Below are 17,457 nucleotides of genomic sequence, written 5' to 3'. Positions count from 1 at the left end.
TGCAGAGAAAAAACTAAACAAAAGAAGGACGTAAAACCTTCATAATATTTGGTATTTTATTTATCTTTATTTTAAAATGTAAAGTATATCAAGCGTATGCAGCCATAAATACGTTCCTTTAATTATTTTTAAATGTATATACATTTTAAACTTGGAAAATCTGCAAACCAGGAATTTTTCCACATTGTTCTGCAGATCAGCTTCAGAAAGAGATTTTCTATAATTTGCAGAGACCATTCTGGAAACAGTTCCAGCTTTGATCAGGAACACCACACCGAACTGGTATGCAGCCGGATATTATGCTTTTGTTCACCTGTAGAGAAGCTTCCCATATTGTTATCATCAAATCTAATAGAAATAATTTTAAACATTAGAATACACATTACACTACAGAGCACTAAAGATGTGATGTTTGCTTTAAGGATGGGTTCCAGGCTGGGTTCTCCCTGTGCTTGAGCAGGTTTTCTGTGCTCTAAGTCCAAAAGCATCTGATGGAGAATTAGCTTGATTAGTGACCCTGTACCCTGTCATAGCTGGGATAGGCACCCTGAGGCCCTGAATGAGAAGAAAATGGATGATGTACAAACATATCCTACGATGTAGGTCAGTGTTAACAGTGCCATGGTTAGGTAGATGAAGTCCCAATTATTAAAACTGCTTAAGAAAAAACAAAAGTCATACTTGTTTGATTTCTATATGCAGAAAAAAATGGCTGCATTTGACTTAATTATGCGGTGACATATGCTTCAGGAAAAACTGAACAGGATGGAGGTGGACCCCTGCCTGGTGGCTTGGATCTCCGACTACCTCACCGACAGACCACAGTACGTCAGGCTGAAGGACATCACGTCTGACACAGTGGTCAGCAGCACAGGAGCACCACAGGGAACTGTGCTGTCCCCTCTTCTCTTCACCCTGTACACCTCTGACTTCTGCTACAACTCTGAATTATGCCATATTCAGAAGTTTGCAGATGACACGGCCATCATGGGGTGTATCTGGGATGATCAAGAAGAGGAGTACAGAAGTCTGGTGAGGAACTTTGTCGCATGGAGTCACACAAACCACCTGCAACTCAACACCTCAAAGACTAAGGAACTGGTTGTGGACTTCGGGAGGTCCAGAGAAGGTCCACTGCCAGTTCAGATAGAGGGGGAGGAGGTGGAGGTGGTCAACAAGTACAAGTACCTCGGGCTGTGGGTGGACAATAAACTGGACTGGTCATGCAACACAGAGCACCTGTATAAAAAAGCCCAAAGCCGACTGTACTTCCTCAGGAGGCTGAGGTCTTTTAACATCTGCAGGAAGCTCCTGAGGATGTTTTACCAGTCAGTGGTTGCTGGAGTACTTTTCTATGCTGTGGTGTGCTGGGGGAGCAGCACAGCAAAGAGGGACTCATCCAGGCTGGAGAAACTGATCAGGAAGGCTAGCTCTGTGGTCGGCATGAAGCTGGACACTCTGGTGACAGTGGCAGAGAAAAGGACATTAAAGAAACTGATGGACATTATGGACAATGCTGGGCATCCTCTGCACACGGCCATAAACAATCAGAAGAGTCTGTTCAGTGACAGGTTGCTTCTCCCCAAGACAAGAACTAACAGACTTAAAAACTCCTTTGTCCCACACGCCATCAGACTGTTTAACTCCTCTCTGGAGGGGAGAGGGAGGGGAAACAGGAGGACAAAGGAGGGGGGAACAACTAAGCTGTAGTGCCTCTTCACCTCACTGTACAATACCTTGTGCAATACTTTTTGTAAATAGTCAACAGTGCAAATAGACTCAATACTTGAAATGTGCAATTCACTTGTATTTTTATTTTTTATTCCTATTTATTCTATTTATCCCCTTTGTATGTTTTATTTATATTTGTCTGTATTTATATATGTGTGTGTGTGTGTGTGTGTGTGTGTGTGTGTGTATATATATATATATATAACAATTCTGTAACTGTAACTTTGGTCGTTGCTGTGCTTTTTTTGGAAGTCGAATTTCCCAGAGGAACCCACCCGAGGGATTAATAAAGTTCTATCTTATCTTATCTTAAATGTTTAGTCTTTTACCCCACGAACTAGCGCCCCATTGTGGACAGAGAGAACAGACTCAAAACATTTAATGGACAACCATTAAATGTTATTTTATTTACATGTATATACAGATGACAATAAAAAGGTGGCACAGAAAAAAATGAACATAAATAACATTTTAATTTATTTTTTTTAAAAAGAAAAAAAAAAATCAACATATACACAGAATTTCACATCAGGATTTACCCTAAAGTGAGGCCTTAAATAGATGCACTACACAGACAGCAAAGGACTCAAAATAGACTAAACACATTACATGTTGTCAAAGTAAACAGCAGTTTGTTTGTTTTTTTAGGGATGATGTGTAAAACAATCCCCTCTGAGTCCCGACAGTTTTCACATCCAGCTTTTTACCAAGTCCAAACCACTTCTCTGTGATGGAGTTTGATGAACACACACGACATAGTCAGATTAAAATCCTAAACACATTTTTGCTGGCAAGCAGTTTCTCAGTCCAAGTAGGGTAACAGCAATCAATAAAGCTGCAGCAACGTCATGAAAGTTGCTCAAAAAGGTTACCTGGGGCTTTGCTGCTTCAACATTGAGTGCACAGTGCATTAGAGCGATACCTCTGGAGTAAATTTTCTACCACTGACTGATCAGTGCAGATGTGCCACTATGGTCCAAATACAAGCTCTTTCAAATGTATCACAAAACCTTATTATGCATGTTAAAGCAATTAGAAATTAACTGCGTGTTTCCTGAAATGTGAAACGCTCTTTTTTTTGGGGGGGGGGGGGGAGGGGGGGGGGGGGAGGGGAGGGAGGGAAGGTGCCAATGAACCAAAGAAAACAAAAATAAAAATGAAAAATGGTTATGCTTTAAAATCTCTAATGGCAGATGAAGGCTACACCCACACTAACATGTTTGTATTTTAAATCAGAAAATGTCCATGTCCAAACCAACATGTTTCACTTGTGCAGTCTGGACAACAACGGGAGATTAATGAGATGATACGATTTTTATTATTATTATTAGTATTTATTTTTAATGGAAATAGGGATTTTTCTTAATGGTGAAGACTAAGAACTAATGTGTGTGCTTGAGCCAGTGAAAAGATGAAACAAATCTTATGCAAAAGACTATGGGGGAAGAACAGCAGTGACAGAGCGCAAAGACAGGCTTGTTTACTTGGACTCACAACAAAGTGGAAGCATAAACTGTCTATAAAAGATAGATGTAGCCACTGTGACTTCACCTGTTGGTTAGTGAAGTTCTGTTATTATGCTTTGAGGTCTGTCACAATACTTGCGTTTTAAGAAGTTTGGATCTGACTGAGAAACAGGAATGCCACAAGCTCACTGGTTAACACATTTCTGACCCAATAATGACCAAAGATTAGAAAATTACCTTTATGTTTTATTTATTAAGACCTGTAACTACCAATTTAACAAATAAATGCATGCGTCACAGGGCAAGGGAGTCAAGTGATGTGTTCCCACAGGCTTTTATATAATTAGAAGTCATTTTGAAACCAAAAGGAATTGCCCCCTGGTGGCAGATTTAAGGCACTTTAGCACTAGCTTCACTTTTTTTGTTTTTTTAAGACCCAGAAGCTACATTCATCTTTTATATGTTTTTTTCCTGTGGGTAGAACTGATGTTGAAAGTAACTTGTGGGATTTGTGATAAAGTGAAACATATGAGGAAGCCTTGGCAACGGCTAAAAATTAAGTCATACTTTTCACAAACATAAAGAATGCAATCATAAATGGTTTCCAAGTCGAGCTACAGTGTTCTCACTTCCTTTTTGTGGCCCTATGAGAAATGTTAGCGTCTGCATCAGCACTTTCAGAAGTTTCGGTTTCTGCCCGTCCAGACTACAACACAAAATCTTGACATACAGGCAGCAGAGGACTTTGCCCCAACAATATCATCCTGAAGTCTTTATCCCGTGTACTCCGTATTTATTTTCTGGATTTCATTCCCCTCTCATTTCTATGCTAATTGTATTCGATGTTATTCGCTGGGCTTTTAGATTTTATTTCACTTTTTTATTAACTGTGCTGGTCTTGTGGATTTCTTCTTTTTTTGTCTCATTATAATGTATCTATTTTAATAGGCTATTCAACACATGTTAGTTGTATTTAATGTTTTGTACGCAGGAAGGGATAAAATATACGAGGGCAGTCTCGCATAGTTTAGGGATCTTTAAATGCTGGAGTAGTGAGAACATTTTAAAATGCAAACCTATTAGTGTGGATGTACCCAAAGCTGCTTTCTGCTTCTATGTTGTCAGTTAGATGAAACACTTCAGCTCCTCCTCAGTTGACACGGCACGCTCGTATCATGAGCAGCTGCAGGAGGATGAAAAGCGGCGAGACGATGAGGCCGAACCACAGGTCTTTGGCTTGCTCCTGCTGGGCCAGCTTCTGGCACAGCAGAACTTCACACACCAGCTTCAGGCTGAGCACCGTTAGGACCCAGAGGAGCCGCAGCACCGCCAGGCGCTTCTCGTTATCCTGGTAAAGCCGGATGGACACGATGGCAGTGAAGTATGTGCTGAGGCCGTCTGCAGCAAACAGTGGGACGAACACCAGCCACCAGCTTAGCCCGGTGAACTCATCGACTTGCAGGGCGACCAACATGCTGAAGACCATCAGAGCCAGCAGGTGGAGGAAGAGTTCAAAGGTCGCGAAGCCCAGCCACTGGACCAGCTCTCTAAGAGAGAACAGCATGGCGAAGGACGTTGGGGACGGAGTGACTGTGGATGGCCAAGTCACACACAGGGCAGCCCTGGATGCAGGTCAAAGTACTCCAGGGTGAGGGTGGCAGAGGGCTGATTATCCCAGGGCAGGAGTGGTTAGGTGGTGGAGAGGTGGCACACTGTAGGCTACATCTTCAGATCCACCCTGGGAACGACAATAGAAGTGAAAAAGCTAATGATGATCATAGCTTTGTCATTAAATTAGTTTACCACCTTATTTTTAAACATTTGTTTACATTTTACAGACTAAACTACACAATTTCAACTCTTAGCCACAGTGTTGGCACAGTTTTTAATTTGTTACAGACATATAGTACTGTGCAAAAGTCTAGAGCCACCCCTCAATCCTTTATATTTTGTTTTAAGGATGTCATTTTCTTCTAGTGGTCAAGAGCAACACCACTCCAGGTCTTTCAAAGTTTTCATTTGGATATTGGTTGCTTTTTCCATTTTCAAATCTTGTACCTGGTCATTTTCAGAGGAATGCTTTTTGTTTTAATGATAAGCCACTCATACACTGACCTAACCTCACCTAATCCTAACTAAGGATGAACCGGTGAGCCTACACATAAGTTAAAATAAGAATTTTAACTTTCATCTTTCAAAAAAACAAACAAAAACAAAACAAGACCCGACAACAACACAAAATTTGACAAGTTCAAAATTGTATTTTGGGACCCACAAGTTGATTCCCAAATTATCCAAAAACCTGGCAAATCTTGGCTTCCTGTGCAGTGTGTCCTTTTAATAAAAAAAAAAAAAATTGAAAGAAATCTGGATAAGTGAAGCCGTCGTAGGCCTAAAAAGCGATCTACAGCAGATAAACAGTATCTGTAAGTAATTCCCTTAAGAGGAAATTTTTTAACCAAAGGCCTGACACATTTGGCCCTTCATTTGATGCATATATTACTTGCTGCCTAATATACACACCGTATTTCCATTTGTGTTTGCACATTTTTCAATTAACTGGTGCATTTTAAAATGTAAAGAAATGAGGGGTAGCTCGAGATTTTTGCACAGTACTGTAGTTGCACTTAAAGAAACATGCTTAAGAGAGTTCAGAGTGTGTTGAAGAATAAAGGTGGTCACACCAAATACTGACTCTTCCAAAATACTTCTCTCTCTGTATACATGCTTTGTATTTCCATGTAGCTTCATTGCAATATATCCCTGAATGAATTTATCAGAAATAAACCCTTTTGTGTATTTCAAAACATACTGTGCTTCACTCATCAAAACTGATAACAGGATCACCCAGCACAGTTGAACAAGCAGATTTGTATTATTTTGGAACTTTTACTTATTTATCCTCCACGCACACACACACTCATATTTTTAAAAATGTGTAATTATGATTATTCAGCAATAGTAGCGTTAATAACATATGATTTTCTTTTTAAACTATTATTTGTGTATGCATTGTTTTATTGTCATTTATTGATTTTACAATGTGTTTTAAATATATTTTTTAAAAGTGTACATGATTTTTATTACACTTTATTGTTTACTCGTAGTCTTTTTTGAATGCTCAGGGCCCCCAAAAACACCCATATTTTGTAGATACAAGGCTGTTGATTAAACGTCACTGACGTCCACTCCCTCCTGATTTCCAGACCTTGACAGCTCCATAACTATTCTTATTAATCTCAGCCCTACCGCTCTGAGTGAGGTAAACACGTCTGACGCGAGAGTAACTGCAAAAAATAGTGTTTAATACAGAGAATCCAGCGGCAATCACGAAGATAGCTTCAATTTAAGCTAATAGCCAGTTAGCTAGAAATTATACTGAGCTTCTAATTACTAACAGTGCGCTTGTTTACATACACAAGACGTGTTTCAGTATAACACTTTTATTTACCTTAGAAACAAATGCGAGTCTTCTTCTTCATCACACAAGATGTCTGAAATTTTAGAAATCACCGAGGCTAACAAGCTGTTAGCATTGTACCTTCTGCTATTTTCTTGCTGCTGAGAGATATCGCGAGAACACTACCCCCACCCCACAGGCTGATACGGTGGCCCTTAAAGGATAATTTGTTTTGGGTTTTTTTGCGTTTATTTATATATTGTTGAAAAATGCCCAAAGATATATCAAACTGTTACAGATACATGAATAGCAATTATTTGTATTATTTTTTTTCTAAAAAATTAAAAGTATAATTATATTAGACAACCTTATTACAAGCAGAACTGCAGTCGATAGGTGGCGATAGCATAAAACTAAAATCGACACCACCGAAGAAGGACACAATGTCAGTCGACTTCAGTACGGAGAAGTGAGAAGCTGTTGTCTTGAGAGGTGAGTTTATTGGTGTATTTTAACGTCTGCTCTTTTTTCATGTCTTTTAAAACAACTATAATATATTTATGACATTAGCTGCGGTTAGCGATGATTTCTGTAGTTCCCCAGTCAGTAAAAACTATATTTTCTAACTAAACGTGAAGAAGAGTACCTGCTCAATGAAAAGCTTGAATTAAAGTTCAGAGAAGAATGACGTCTCATTTAAAGTGTTTTTTGGCCTTTGCGGTTCTCACTTTGATCATAAACAAGGTTAGAAAATATTTAGTAACTGTGTTAAGATGCCACTATGCGCTTCCTACTGTGGAGTTATTCTTTCTGAAATCATTACATTTTTACATCCTAGATTTTCCTAAAATTTTGTGGTCCAAAGTTTGCACATAAATAATACTTGCTGTGAAATTTTAGCTTCATATATCAATATCAGTTTTCTTTCTTTCTTTCTTTCTTTCAAAAAGACCTGTACCTCCCAAAATGAAAACCTGTACTTACATTTTTGATTGAGCAAACATGATAATTTTATATTTTGTGGTACAATTTATCAGTAGATGATCTGAAGAAACAAAATTCTGGAGTTTCTTCATAGTACTCTTATTATAAGACGATAATTTTGGAAAATCAAATTTTTCATTTTAGACCCCATTTACAGACCTACTGCTTAGGAGGGGTCTTATAATTCAGGTTAAGTTAGAAATATACTAAGAAGAATTAAACATTCAAAAGGAACACATGTATTTTTTTTAATATATAACAATAAATGTAATAAAACGATTAAGAGTAATGAAAAAGGGATTATTGGCTCATTTCTTGTAGGTAGTCCTGTCAGGCCAAGTCTGCATGGCAGTTACAAGACCGTAACATAACCCTAAGATCTTGTGGTGAAAAGCTGGTTCAGTCTATTAAGATAACATTTCGGAGGCAGCTGTGGGTTGTTGACTCTGCAGTTGGATTGAGCCGAGCTGCTGTTTGAAGAAGCAACTCCATGCATGCTTGATCAGTGTTAACGGTCACCGAGCTGATGGGCAAATGTGTGACAGAGAGGGAATATTTTGGATCTTTGTCATTGATGGTTTCCCTGTTTCCGTGTAAAGATGCAGACGCCTGCAGAATCAATCCTCCACAGTGGCTACTTCCACCCAACCCTAAGATACTGGCAGACCTGCATTGCCGATTTAAGACCTGACAATCTTATCTACCCAATCTTTGTTACGTAAGTCTTAAAATGACTTGGGGTTGACCAGAAGAAGTTTAGGTCAGTACATTTAAATCTTCTCACTCTTGTTATGTGGCCTTCTTTGCTGCAGAGATGGTGCAGATGCAGTAGAGCCCATCGGCAGCCTGCCGGGACAAGCCAGGTAAGGTCCACAGCCATCAATAGCATCAAGTCTTCACAGCTGCAGCACCCACTTTCAGAACAGCTTAAAAACCTATTGAAAAAAGAATAATTACATTATAGAAGTGTTCATTTTAACAAAAATCACATGGGGTATGGTGTCACCCTGCAGTTGTGAAACCACTGAGGGTGTAGTCTCCAGATAAAAATAGTCAGGAAGGGCGGAGCCAGAGCCAAACACTGGACCTGGACCGAGATAAGACGAGAATCGTTAGACCTGTACCTCCCAAAATGAAAACCTCTACTTACATTTTTTGGAGCGTCTTGGTAACAAGACATAGAAATGGAAAATTTATTAAAATATCTGTTTACCATGTAAATATTAATGTTTGCACATATACAGAATGTAATGAAATTCATTCTGGTTTCTAGTGTGTAATTGGTGTGTCATTTGGGTTCCATGAAATCCAAATGACAGACCAGATCACAAACACCAATTACTTAAACTGCAGAAATGGCGTGTTGATGACATAAAGTCTTGGATGATCTCTAATTTCCTGTTTCTAAATTCAGATAAAACTGAGGTTTTTGTATTGGGCCCTTAAAAAAAAAATAATTCAGAAACATCATGTCAAACCAGATATGTCAGATGGCGTGACCTTGGCCTCGAGTAACACTGTGTAGTCTTGGAGTCATTTTTGACCACAATATTTCCTTCAGTGTGCGTATTAAGCATCTCTGTAGGACTGCTTTCTTGCATTTGTGCAATATCTCTAAAATTAGAAACCTCCTGTCTCAGAAATGAGTTCACACGTTTATTACTTCTAGTCTGGACTATCGTAATTCATTACCGGGCTGTCCTAAAAACTCACTGAAGGCTTCAGTTGAACCAAATATACAATTCCTTTTGTGCATGAAACTAAGAACCAATTCAAGTCACACTGATGAATCACATGAAAACATTCCTGTACCCTGTGATAGGGCTGGGCGATACATCGAGTTTTTTTTTTTTTTTTTAAATATCGATATATTTTCATACGAGATATAAGATGTGACAATATCGTTTATATCGATATAGTCTATGTTACGTTGTGTGGAGCCGCAGGTTTGCCTCTCTTTCGTCCACTTTTGTCTCTACGCAACGTTACTCGGCCTCGACTCTCCTTCACTGAACACAACTCCCCCTCCCCCATAGCTTCACCTGCAGGCAATGACAAGATGAAAGCGGAAAATCTCCGTTAGCGAGTTACCGCGGATAGCCCCGTGCGTGGGGCTGGACGGCGTCAACGTGTTAGCGAGCTAACCGCGCTAACGACATGCAGCCCGGAGGGGCTGCACGGCCTAAAATCCTTTCATTTTCTCAAAACTCGACAGTGCGCCTTATTATGGGCTCAAAATGTGGTCATAAATATTTTGTATGTGTAAAAAGAATTTGTGTGCGTAAAAAAGATTTGTGTGTGTGTAAAAAAAGATTTGTGTGTGTGTAAAAAAAGATTTGTGTGTGTGTAAAAAAAGATTTGTGTGTGGACTTAGAAAAAAACCCCTGCAAGTTACAAGTACGGATTTTGACCCTATTTTTCTTCCTTTCATCTGATTGGTCAATGTCATGTCAATCACAAATGTAACAATCCAATCAGAGAACAGATGGGTTTGGCTGTCGAGGGGCGCTTTTTTTGAACTGCAGGTCTTTGAAGGGAATAAATGCCCTTTTACATGCCAACCCAGGGTTTTCCTTCATCACCACGAAGGAAAACAGTCCGAGTTTGGTGATTTTTGTGTCACAGGACTACGTGTTTAATACAGGGACTTCCACAGCCTTTTCAACAGCGCTGCGGACCGCGGGGGGGGGGGGGGGGGGCAGTGTTTTGGAAATGACAGTCTTCATTACAAAGCTTTCTTCGTTATGAATTAGCATACATGTTTTTATTGAACATTTGAAGAACCAGCAAAAAAAACCAAACTCTTGTAGAGGACATAAAGTCAGAGATAGAAAAGACAAGGAGCAGGTGTATCTAGTACAGGTAGAGCTGCTGCAAAAACGCACAGAGCCCAGCAGCCAGCAACAAATTCTGGATCCTTTGGTTTTAGTTAGCAATTAGCATTAGCAGCACATCCTGCATCCGATGTGAAAGGACTTTTATGCTGCGCACTGTGACTCACAGCAATGGTCCTGGGTCAGCCCTGACTTTGTATTAAACTAATCCTAAAGTAATAATGGTATTTCTAACCACTGATATACCACAACTTTTTCCTTTCAATAGCTACTGAAAGTTAGGGGACCTAGCTGCTATCGGATATTTATATAGCGATCCTCCAGCTTCAAACTGTATCACCCTTCAAGGACCTGCAGTTCAAAAAAGCGCCCCTCGACAGCCAAACCCATCTGTTCTCTGATTGGATTGTTACATTTGTGATTGACATGACATTGACCAATCAGATGAAGGGAAGAAAAATAGTGTCAAAATTCGTACTTGTAACTTGCAGGGGTTTTTTTCCACACACAAATCTTTTTTACACACACACAAATCTTTTTTACACACACACAAATCTTTTTTACACACACACAAATCTTTTTTTACACACACACAAATCTTTTTTTACGCACACACAAATCTCTTTTACGCGCACACAAATCTTTTTTACACATACAAAATATTTATGACCACATTTTGAGCCCATACCCTTATGTATGAATTCTGGTTGTGCTTACTGACCGCGAACCGATTTTATGTGGTACACAGCGCTCAGCAATCTGTCAAAAAATGTTTTAATATGACTTTGCTAAACTACAGAGCTGCACCGCTTGATGGATTGTCATTATATTTGTACCTGCAGATATGGAGTGAACAAGCTGGAGGGAATGTTGCGTCCACTTGTGGATAATGGCTTGAAGTGTGTGCTGATTTTTGGTGTCCCGGCTAAAATAGCAAAGGTATGAAGATCTAAAAACCTCCAGGTAGACTTTTTAAGTCATTTGTTAAAAGTTCATCAGTGAAAAGTTTCTGTTGGAAATGATTAGACTGGATTCACTTCGCTGATATTTTGTGCCTGAATGGGAGCAAATTCCTGAAGCCAGAAGCTTTCTGGAAAGCCTGACATCTTGCTATAGCTGGTTGTTACTGCCCAAAGATTTGTACTGACACGACTCAGTTCCCTCACACTTGGACTCGCTGATCTCTCATGCTTCCTCCTTCAGGATGAGAGGGGTTCAGGCGCCGACACCGACGATACACCGGCGGTACTGGCAGTCAAGAAAATCCGATCTTTGTTCCCGGAGCTGCTGGTGGCGTGTGATGTCTGTCTGTGTCCCTACACGTCACACGGACACTGTGGTCAGTGGCTTGTCCTCGTAAAGCAGCCTAAAGTTCATATATTTGTGTTGTCATATTATTTATTTATTTATTTGTTATTTTTCTTTGCAGGCATCCTGAATGATGATGGCGCACTGAACAATGATGCCAGCTGTCTGCGTTTGGCTGAAGTAGCGCTGGCGTACGCTCGTGCTGGTAATTCTTTACTTTGTTTTTTCATGATTGTGCTTGTTTTATTAGTGTGACAAACTGGAGGAAGCCTCCTCATCCTCTCCTTTCCTCTTTTTTTTTTTTTTTTTTTTTTTTAAATTTTATTAATGTAAGGCAAAGTTAAAGCCACACTACACTAGACTACATTTGGTGCACTAATCATCGCGTTGTATGTTGCTCTGCAGGTTGTCACATCATCGCTCCCTCTGATATGATGGATGGAAGAGTTAGAGCCATAAAACAAGCACTGATTTCCAATGGTTTGGGAAATAAGGTAAATGTATTAACTTTTATTAATATTTAGATGCAACTCAGAAACCTGCGACCTAGTCTCATAGTGTGGCTCATCAAAGTATAACCAGTCGCCTGCGATCCTACCTTTTACTATTGGGAAAGAATGTGGAAAATGCTAAAAACTGAGAATGATGTTCCCTCCAGAGAATTTCAGAACAGATTTATTCTCCAGGAATAAATCAAGACTCATCAGGCCAGGCAACATTCTTCTTCTATTGTCCAATTTTGATGAACCCGTCCAAACTGTAGCCTCAGTATGGTCTTCTGCTGCTATTGTGCAGAGATGCTCTTCTGCATAACAAATAGTTATTTTTAGTCATTCTTATCAGCTGCAGGAGCTGGTGTTACACTCATGATACACAGACAGTGACTGGTAATTGGATTATGTCATTGTTATTTTTATATGGTGTTCATTTTGGCAGCAAATTGTGATTCAGATTTAGTCAGTGCCTTTTAGTCATTATTTAGGCATCTAAATTCTTTTAGTTTTAGTTGACTAAATATCATATGAGTTATAGTAGACTACATCCAAGAATTGAATGTTAAAGTTTGTCTGTGAAGGTTCTCAGTCATCCAGGTCATCGTAGTCAAAGGAGCTTGCAAAGAAAGCGTCTGGACTTCTTTAAGTTGCTTGAAGACGTTTCACCTCTCATCAGAGAAGCTTCTTCAGTTCTAAGGTCAAATGGTGGGGAGTCCCAGATTTAATCCCAGTGGGAGTATCCCCCCAAAGAGGGACAGAAGGACCCCCTGATGGTCCTCTAATCACATGAGCCAAGGTGTGAAACTGGGTGTGGGTCACAATCAGCCAAGGTTTCGGGTGAGTTCATTGTGAAACCTGGCCCCACCTTATCATGCGAATTCCTGAGGTCAGATGGCCCAGGATGTGAGTGGGCGTTAAGGCGTCTGGGGAGGGATCTCAAAACTGGATTATAGATGGCAGACAGTTTGTGTCGTAAACCCCACTGTGAGCGACCAAAGATGGTCGCTCACAGTGGACATAGATGGCTTCTTTCATTCCTCTTTCAAACCATCTGTCCTCTCTGTCCAAAATGTGAACATTGGCATCTTCGAAAGAGTGTCCTTTATCCTTAAGATGCAGATGGACTGCTGAGTCTTGTCCTGTGGAGGTGGCTCTTCTGTGTTGTGCCATGCGCTTCTGAAGTGGCTGTTTGGTCTCTCTGATGTAGAGGCCTCTCCCTCCGTCCAACCTCACAATACAAGAAAAGAAGGAACTCTGGGACTCTCCGCCATTTGACCTTAGAACTGAAGAAGCTTCTCTGATGAGAGGTGAAACGTCTTCAAGCAACTTAAAGAAGTCCAGACGCTTTTCTTTGAAAGCTCCTTTGACTAATGTTAACGTTTGTTTACCAGAGAGAGTTGTGCCACATGGTTTACCAAGAGTCTTATTTTCCTTGACACCAAATCAAAATGTGTCCATACTTCTACTCTTCTCTTCCTCCCAAGCATTGACATTTTGTCATGTTTCCATGAGGAACGGGGAGCATGGGAACTCCCACCCTGTTTGTCAGGAGCTGATCACATTGTGCGCGTCTGACCTTTCTGCACAATGAGATTACTTCTGATTGGATCACTTCCAAACTCGTCCCGCCTTCCTACACATCTTAATTAGTTGTGATTGGCTCTCGTCTCTCCAGACCGTTTTCATCCTGTTGTTATTCATCTACGAAATTGTCAATACTCTTCATCAGTTTTTGTCCCCATGCAACAGTTTTTTATGTCATCAGGTGGGAAAAAAGGTTCTTGACAAAAACTGTAATAAAATAAAATCTTCTTGAATTTTTTTTGTTTTTTCTTCTTTGTTTTCAGGTTTCAGTGCTGAGCTACAGTGCAAAGTTTGCTTCTTGCTATTATGGTCCCTTCAGGTAAGTGAACTTCAAACTGCATTGTTAACAGATCAGTCAAGGGGCACTTTGAACTGAGAAGAGGCCTAACCCCACCCCTTGCTGTGTTCATATACAGGGATGCTGCACAGTCGAAGCCTGCATTCGGGGACAGACGCTGCTATCAGCTGCCTCCTGGCGCGCGAGGGCTCGCCATCAGAGCTGTGGTAAATGATTTGTGAACACATCTGTTTGGCAAAAAAGTTTTTACACTCAAACACTTGTTGGGTATCCTGAGCTGTTGGTCTGTGCTGCAGGAGCGAGATGTGAGAGAAGGTGCGGACATGCTGATGGTGAAGCCGGGTCTGCCATATCTGGACATCATGAGGGAAGTCAAAGACAAGGTGAGCAGCTATATTTCATGTACCAGTCCAGTGAGGGTGGGAGAATTCAAATAAAGCATAATTAAAATTCCTTCAGTTAATTAGCAACATTTTAAAATATTAAATGTTCTTTGGTTTCCTCGCCTCAGTTCCCCACTCACCCCTTGGCAGTGTACAATGTGTCTGGGGAGTTTGCTATGATATGGCATGGCGCGCAGGCTGGAGCGTTTGACTTGAAAGCGGCTGTGATGGAGGCCATGACAGCGTTCCGCAGGGCAGGTGAGACCCTCTGACAGTGTTTAATTACCTCAAAGAAAACCTCTTAATGTGCAGAACACTGCGCTTTTAAAGCCCCAGTCTGATGTTACAGGTGCTATTTTTAACCTCTGTTTATGTTTTATTTTTTCAGACAACAGTAGATACAGTTAGGCTAGTAAGTGTTTTGGCAGTGACACTAGTTTACCTGTTTATTTTTTCCTTTGTACTCCACCACAGTGTATTTTAAATCAGCCCATCCAGATGTGCCTGAAGTACAGACTTTCAGCTTTATTTCAAGGGATTTAACGATAGTTTAACTATCTTTTGATAACTTTTGGTCTCTTTACTTTTTACCCCTCAACTGTAAAAGGTATATGGGGTTTTGAGCAATGTGAACACCAAAGTTTGTGTAGTGTGTGACATAAGACTTTCAGATTGATGCCATAGGAGTATCTACTAATAGGCCACTGCCAATACTTTTTACTTTTAGAGTTATTAAATTTGTGAATACCCTTAAATGACGGCTGGTTTTTACCCCAGAGCAAAAATAAGAAGCAGGTGATCTCTGTACAGGAACGTTTAATATTCACCATCTTGTAAGATATGATCACAAGCTGCTCTGAATCATTTTTCTTTCATTTAGCTAGCTGCTTACTTTTCACGTTGATGCAGTCTGTGGTGAAAGGGACCAGGATGAGTCCACAGCAGTCAGCTAAATTAAGAGGAAGCTAAAGTAACAGCAGAATACAGATAACACATTTAGCTTGACGCAGTCTTTGAATTTCTTGTAAACTGGTAAAGACTGACAGCACCCATCCTGTCTCTCTAGCAGCAGTACCTGCAGCATGCAGGGGTGAGTCTAAAGGGAGGCACAGAAGTTACACTGCTACATGTATTTTAAAGCTTTATTTACTTTTCTTCATCCATTACCTGCTGCTTATTTGGGTCCTTTCATTGGTACGGCACTCTAAGAATAGATTCCCAGCCACTACCTCTATCTCTTCCACCCAACCCGGGGTGGATGCTTGAAGACACTCCACGTTGTAGCTTGGGCATGGCTGTGCTCAGCCTGAAAGTGTGAGGTTAGCCCACCACCCGCAGGAGGAGCTGCAGGGTCTGATGCAGTGTGGTCTAATCCCCAGTTACCAATATAAAGCGCCTTGAGGCGACTGTTGTGATCTGGCGCTATATAAATAAAATTGAATTGAATTAATATATATTTTTATATTAGAAAATATACATCTAATAATGTACTATTTTCATAGATTAGGCTAGCAGTAATTAAATCTGCTTTCTTGTGGGTCAGTAACAATCTGGTCTTCTGGTCTGGGCCCAAGTGAGGGGAAAAATTACATCCAGTTTCTATGTAGCTTTAATTAAGTGTTAGTTCTGCTCTGGATTTGGCTAATATTAATAGCTTCTCCTTGCTCTTTGATATAGGCGCTGACATCATCATCACCTACTACACACCTCAGCTGCTCACCTGGCTGAAGGAGTGAAGAGAGATGATCTGGACCAGAACAGAGGTGGACCAACTGACAGGGCATGCTCGCTAAAAATCCCCTTAAGGGGGAAAAATGAATAAAATCCACAAATTGTGATCCGTTTTGGGCCTTTTTCTAATGTTTATGGTCAGTTTCATGATAGCAACTCAAATGGCAAAACTGCACATGTATCCACTGATACAGTATCATATATACCTGTCTGAGCTTATCAGGGGCTGATATGGAGCCGAACGCTGAGAGTGTAAATGCAGATTTTTCATTGTGACTTCTGGGTGTGTAGGATCAGTGTTAAATAAAGTCAGTTATCTCTACTAACCGTATATCTGTATGAATCATCCTAAAATGTCTGATATATGTGAAGTATTTCCAGAGAAAATAAAGTCATTCACTCGGATCTGTAACTGTGTGTATTATTTTTAGTCTTGTTTTTGTTTTTCCTGCTATGATTACACAAGTAATATGATTGCACCACTACTCTCATTACATAGGTACTTGATTACATAGGTAATCTGATTATATGAGTACTCTGATTACTGTATTACTCTGATTACCCAAGTACTCAGATTATCTAGTAATCTTATTACCTAAGTACTTTACTCTATTACAGTTTTACCCAGGTACACTGATTACCTGAGTAATTTGATTACAATAATTGATTCCAAGCATCGTACCTAGTTATGAGAGTAGTGGTGCAATCAGATTACCTGTGTAATCAGAGTAATCACATTACCCAAGTACTCTGATTACAGCTTTACTCTGACTACACATTACTGATTACTACCAACTTTTTAGTTACAGCAAGCCACAGACCAAGTCCAGCAATTTATCCAGAAACTTTGTTGTCTAGTAACAAAAATATACTCCCAACTCTAAAGTCGGTGGCTGGCTGGTTGATTTGTTTAACTTAATAAATTTGTTTAACTTAATAAATTTGCCTTGCCTTAATATCGCTACATAAAGTCAATTGACACCTACATTGAGCTTTATTGTTTTTTACTTTTATTTAATTTTCTGAGTTTCATCTTGTTTTCTGGGTGATATGGGAGCAGTAGGAATAATCAGAGCAGAGCGCCTGCAGTGTTTCTGGTCTATGGTGATGATTTTTGAAAGATTATGTCTTAAAGGAAGGAGACAAACATGCTGCTTTTTCTGTGAGTTTTTTTTTAATTGAATTGTATTTCTAACATACTACTATTCAATAAACATTTCTGTTATAATGATTATGCCAAACAC

At 39.9% G+C, this 17,457-nt stretch overlaps 2 protein-coding genes across 2 annotated transcripts; one reads left to right on the top strand and one right to left on the bottom strand.

Moving 5' to 3' along the window:
* Positions 1 to 2,836: 2,836 nt before the first annotated feature.
* tmem203 (transmembrane protein 203) lies at positions 2,837 to 6,798 on the bottom strand. Its single transcript, XM_085279024.1, has 2 exons — positions 6,649 to 6,798; positions 2,837 to 4,935 (listed from the first exon to the last, which is right to left on the bottom strand). The coding sequence occupies exon 2, from the start codon at positions 4,759 to 4,761 to the stop codon at positions 4,348 to 4,350; it is 414 nt and encodes a 137-aa protein (XP_085135150.1). The 5' UTR covers positions 4,762 to 4,935; positions 6,649 to 6,798; the 3' UTR covers positions 2,837 to 4,347.
* Positions 6,799 to 6,946: 148 nt separating this feature from the next.
* alad (aminolevulinate dehydratase) lies at positions 6,947 to 16,625 on the top strand. Its single transcript, XM_085279023.1, has 12 exons — positions 6,947 to 7,089; positions 8,181 to 8,299; positions 8,394 to 8,444; positions 11,258 to 11,354; positions 11,619 to 11,754; positions 11,845 to 11,928; positions 12,129 to 12,217; positions 14,065 to 14,120; positions 14,218 to 14,305; positions 14,396 to 14,482; positions 14,611 to 14,740; positions 16,160 to 16,625. Exons 2-12 carry the CDS (start codon positions 8,181 to 8,183, stop codon positions 16,216 to 16,218), a joined length of 996 nt encoding a protein of 331 aa, XP_085135149.1. The 5' UTR covers positions 6,947 to 7,089; the 3' UTR covers positions 16,219 to 16,625.
* The last annotated feature ends 832 nt before the right edge of the window (positions 16,626 to 17,457 follow it).

The sequence above is a fragment of the Mchenga conophoros genome, linkage group LG7, assembly GCF_057382185.1.
Source record: "Mchenga conophoros isolate Kocher_MC1m ecotype Shallow Benthic linkage group LG7, M_conophoros_male_GT1.1, whole genome shotgun sequence".
Lineage (NCBI taxonomy): Eukaryota > Metazoa > Chordata > Actinopteri > Cichliformes > Cichlidae > Mchenga > Mchenga conophoros.
The sequence above is the reverse complement of the archived record's forward strand: the minus strand, read 5'-3'. Positions and strand labels throughout refer to the sequence as shown.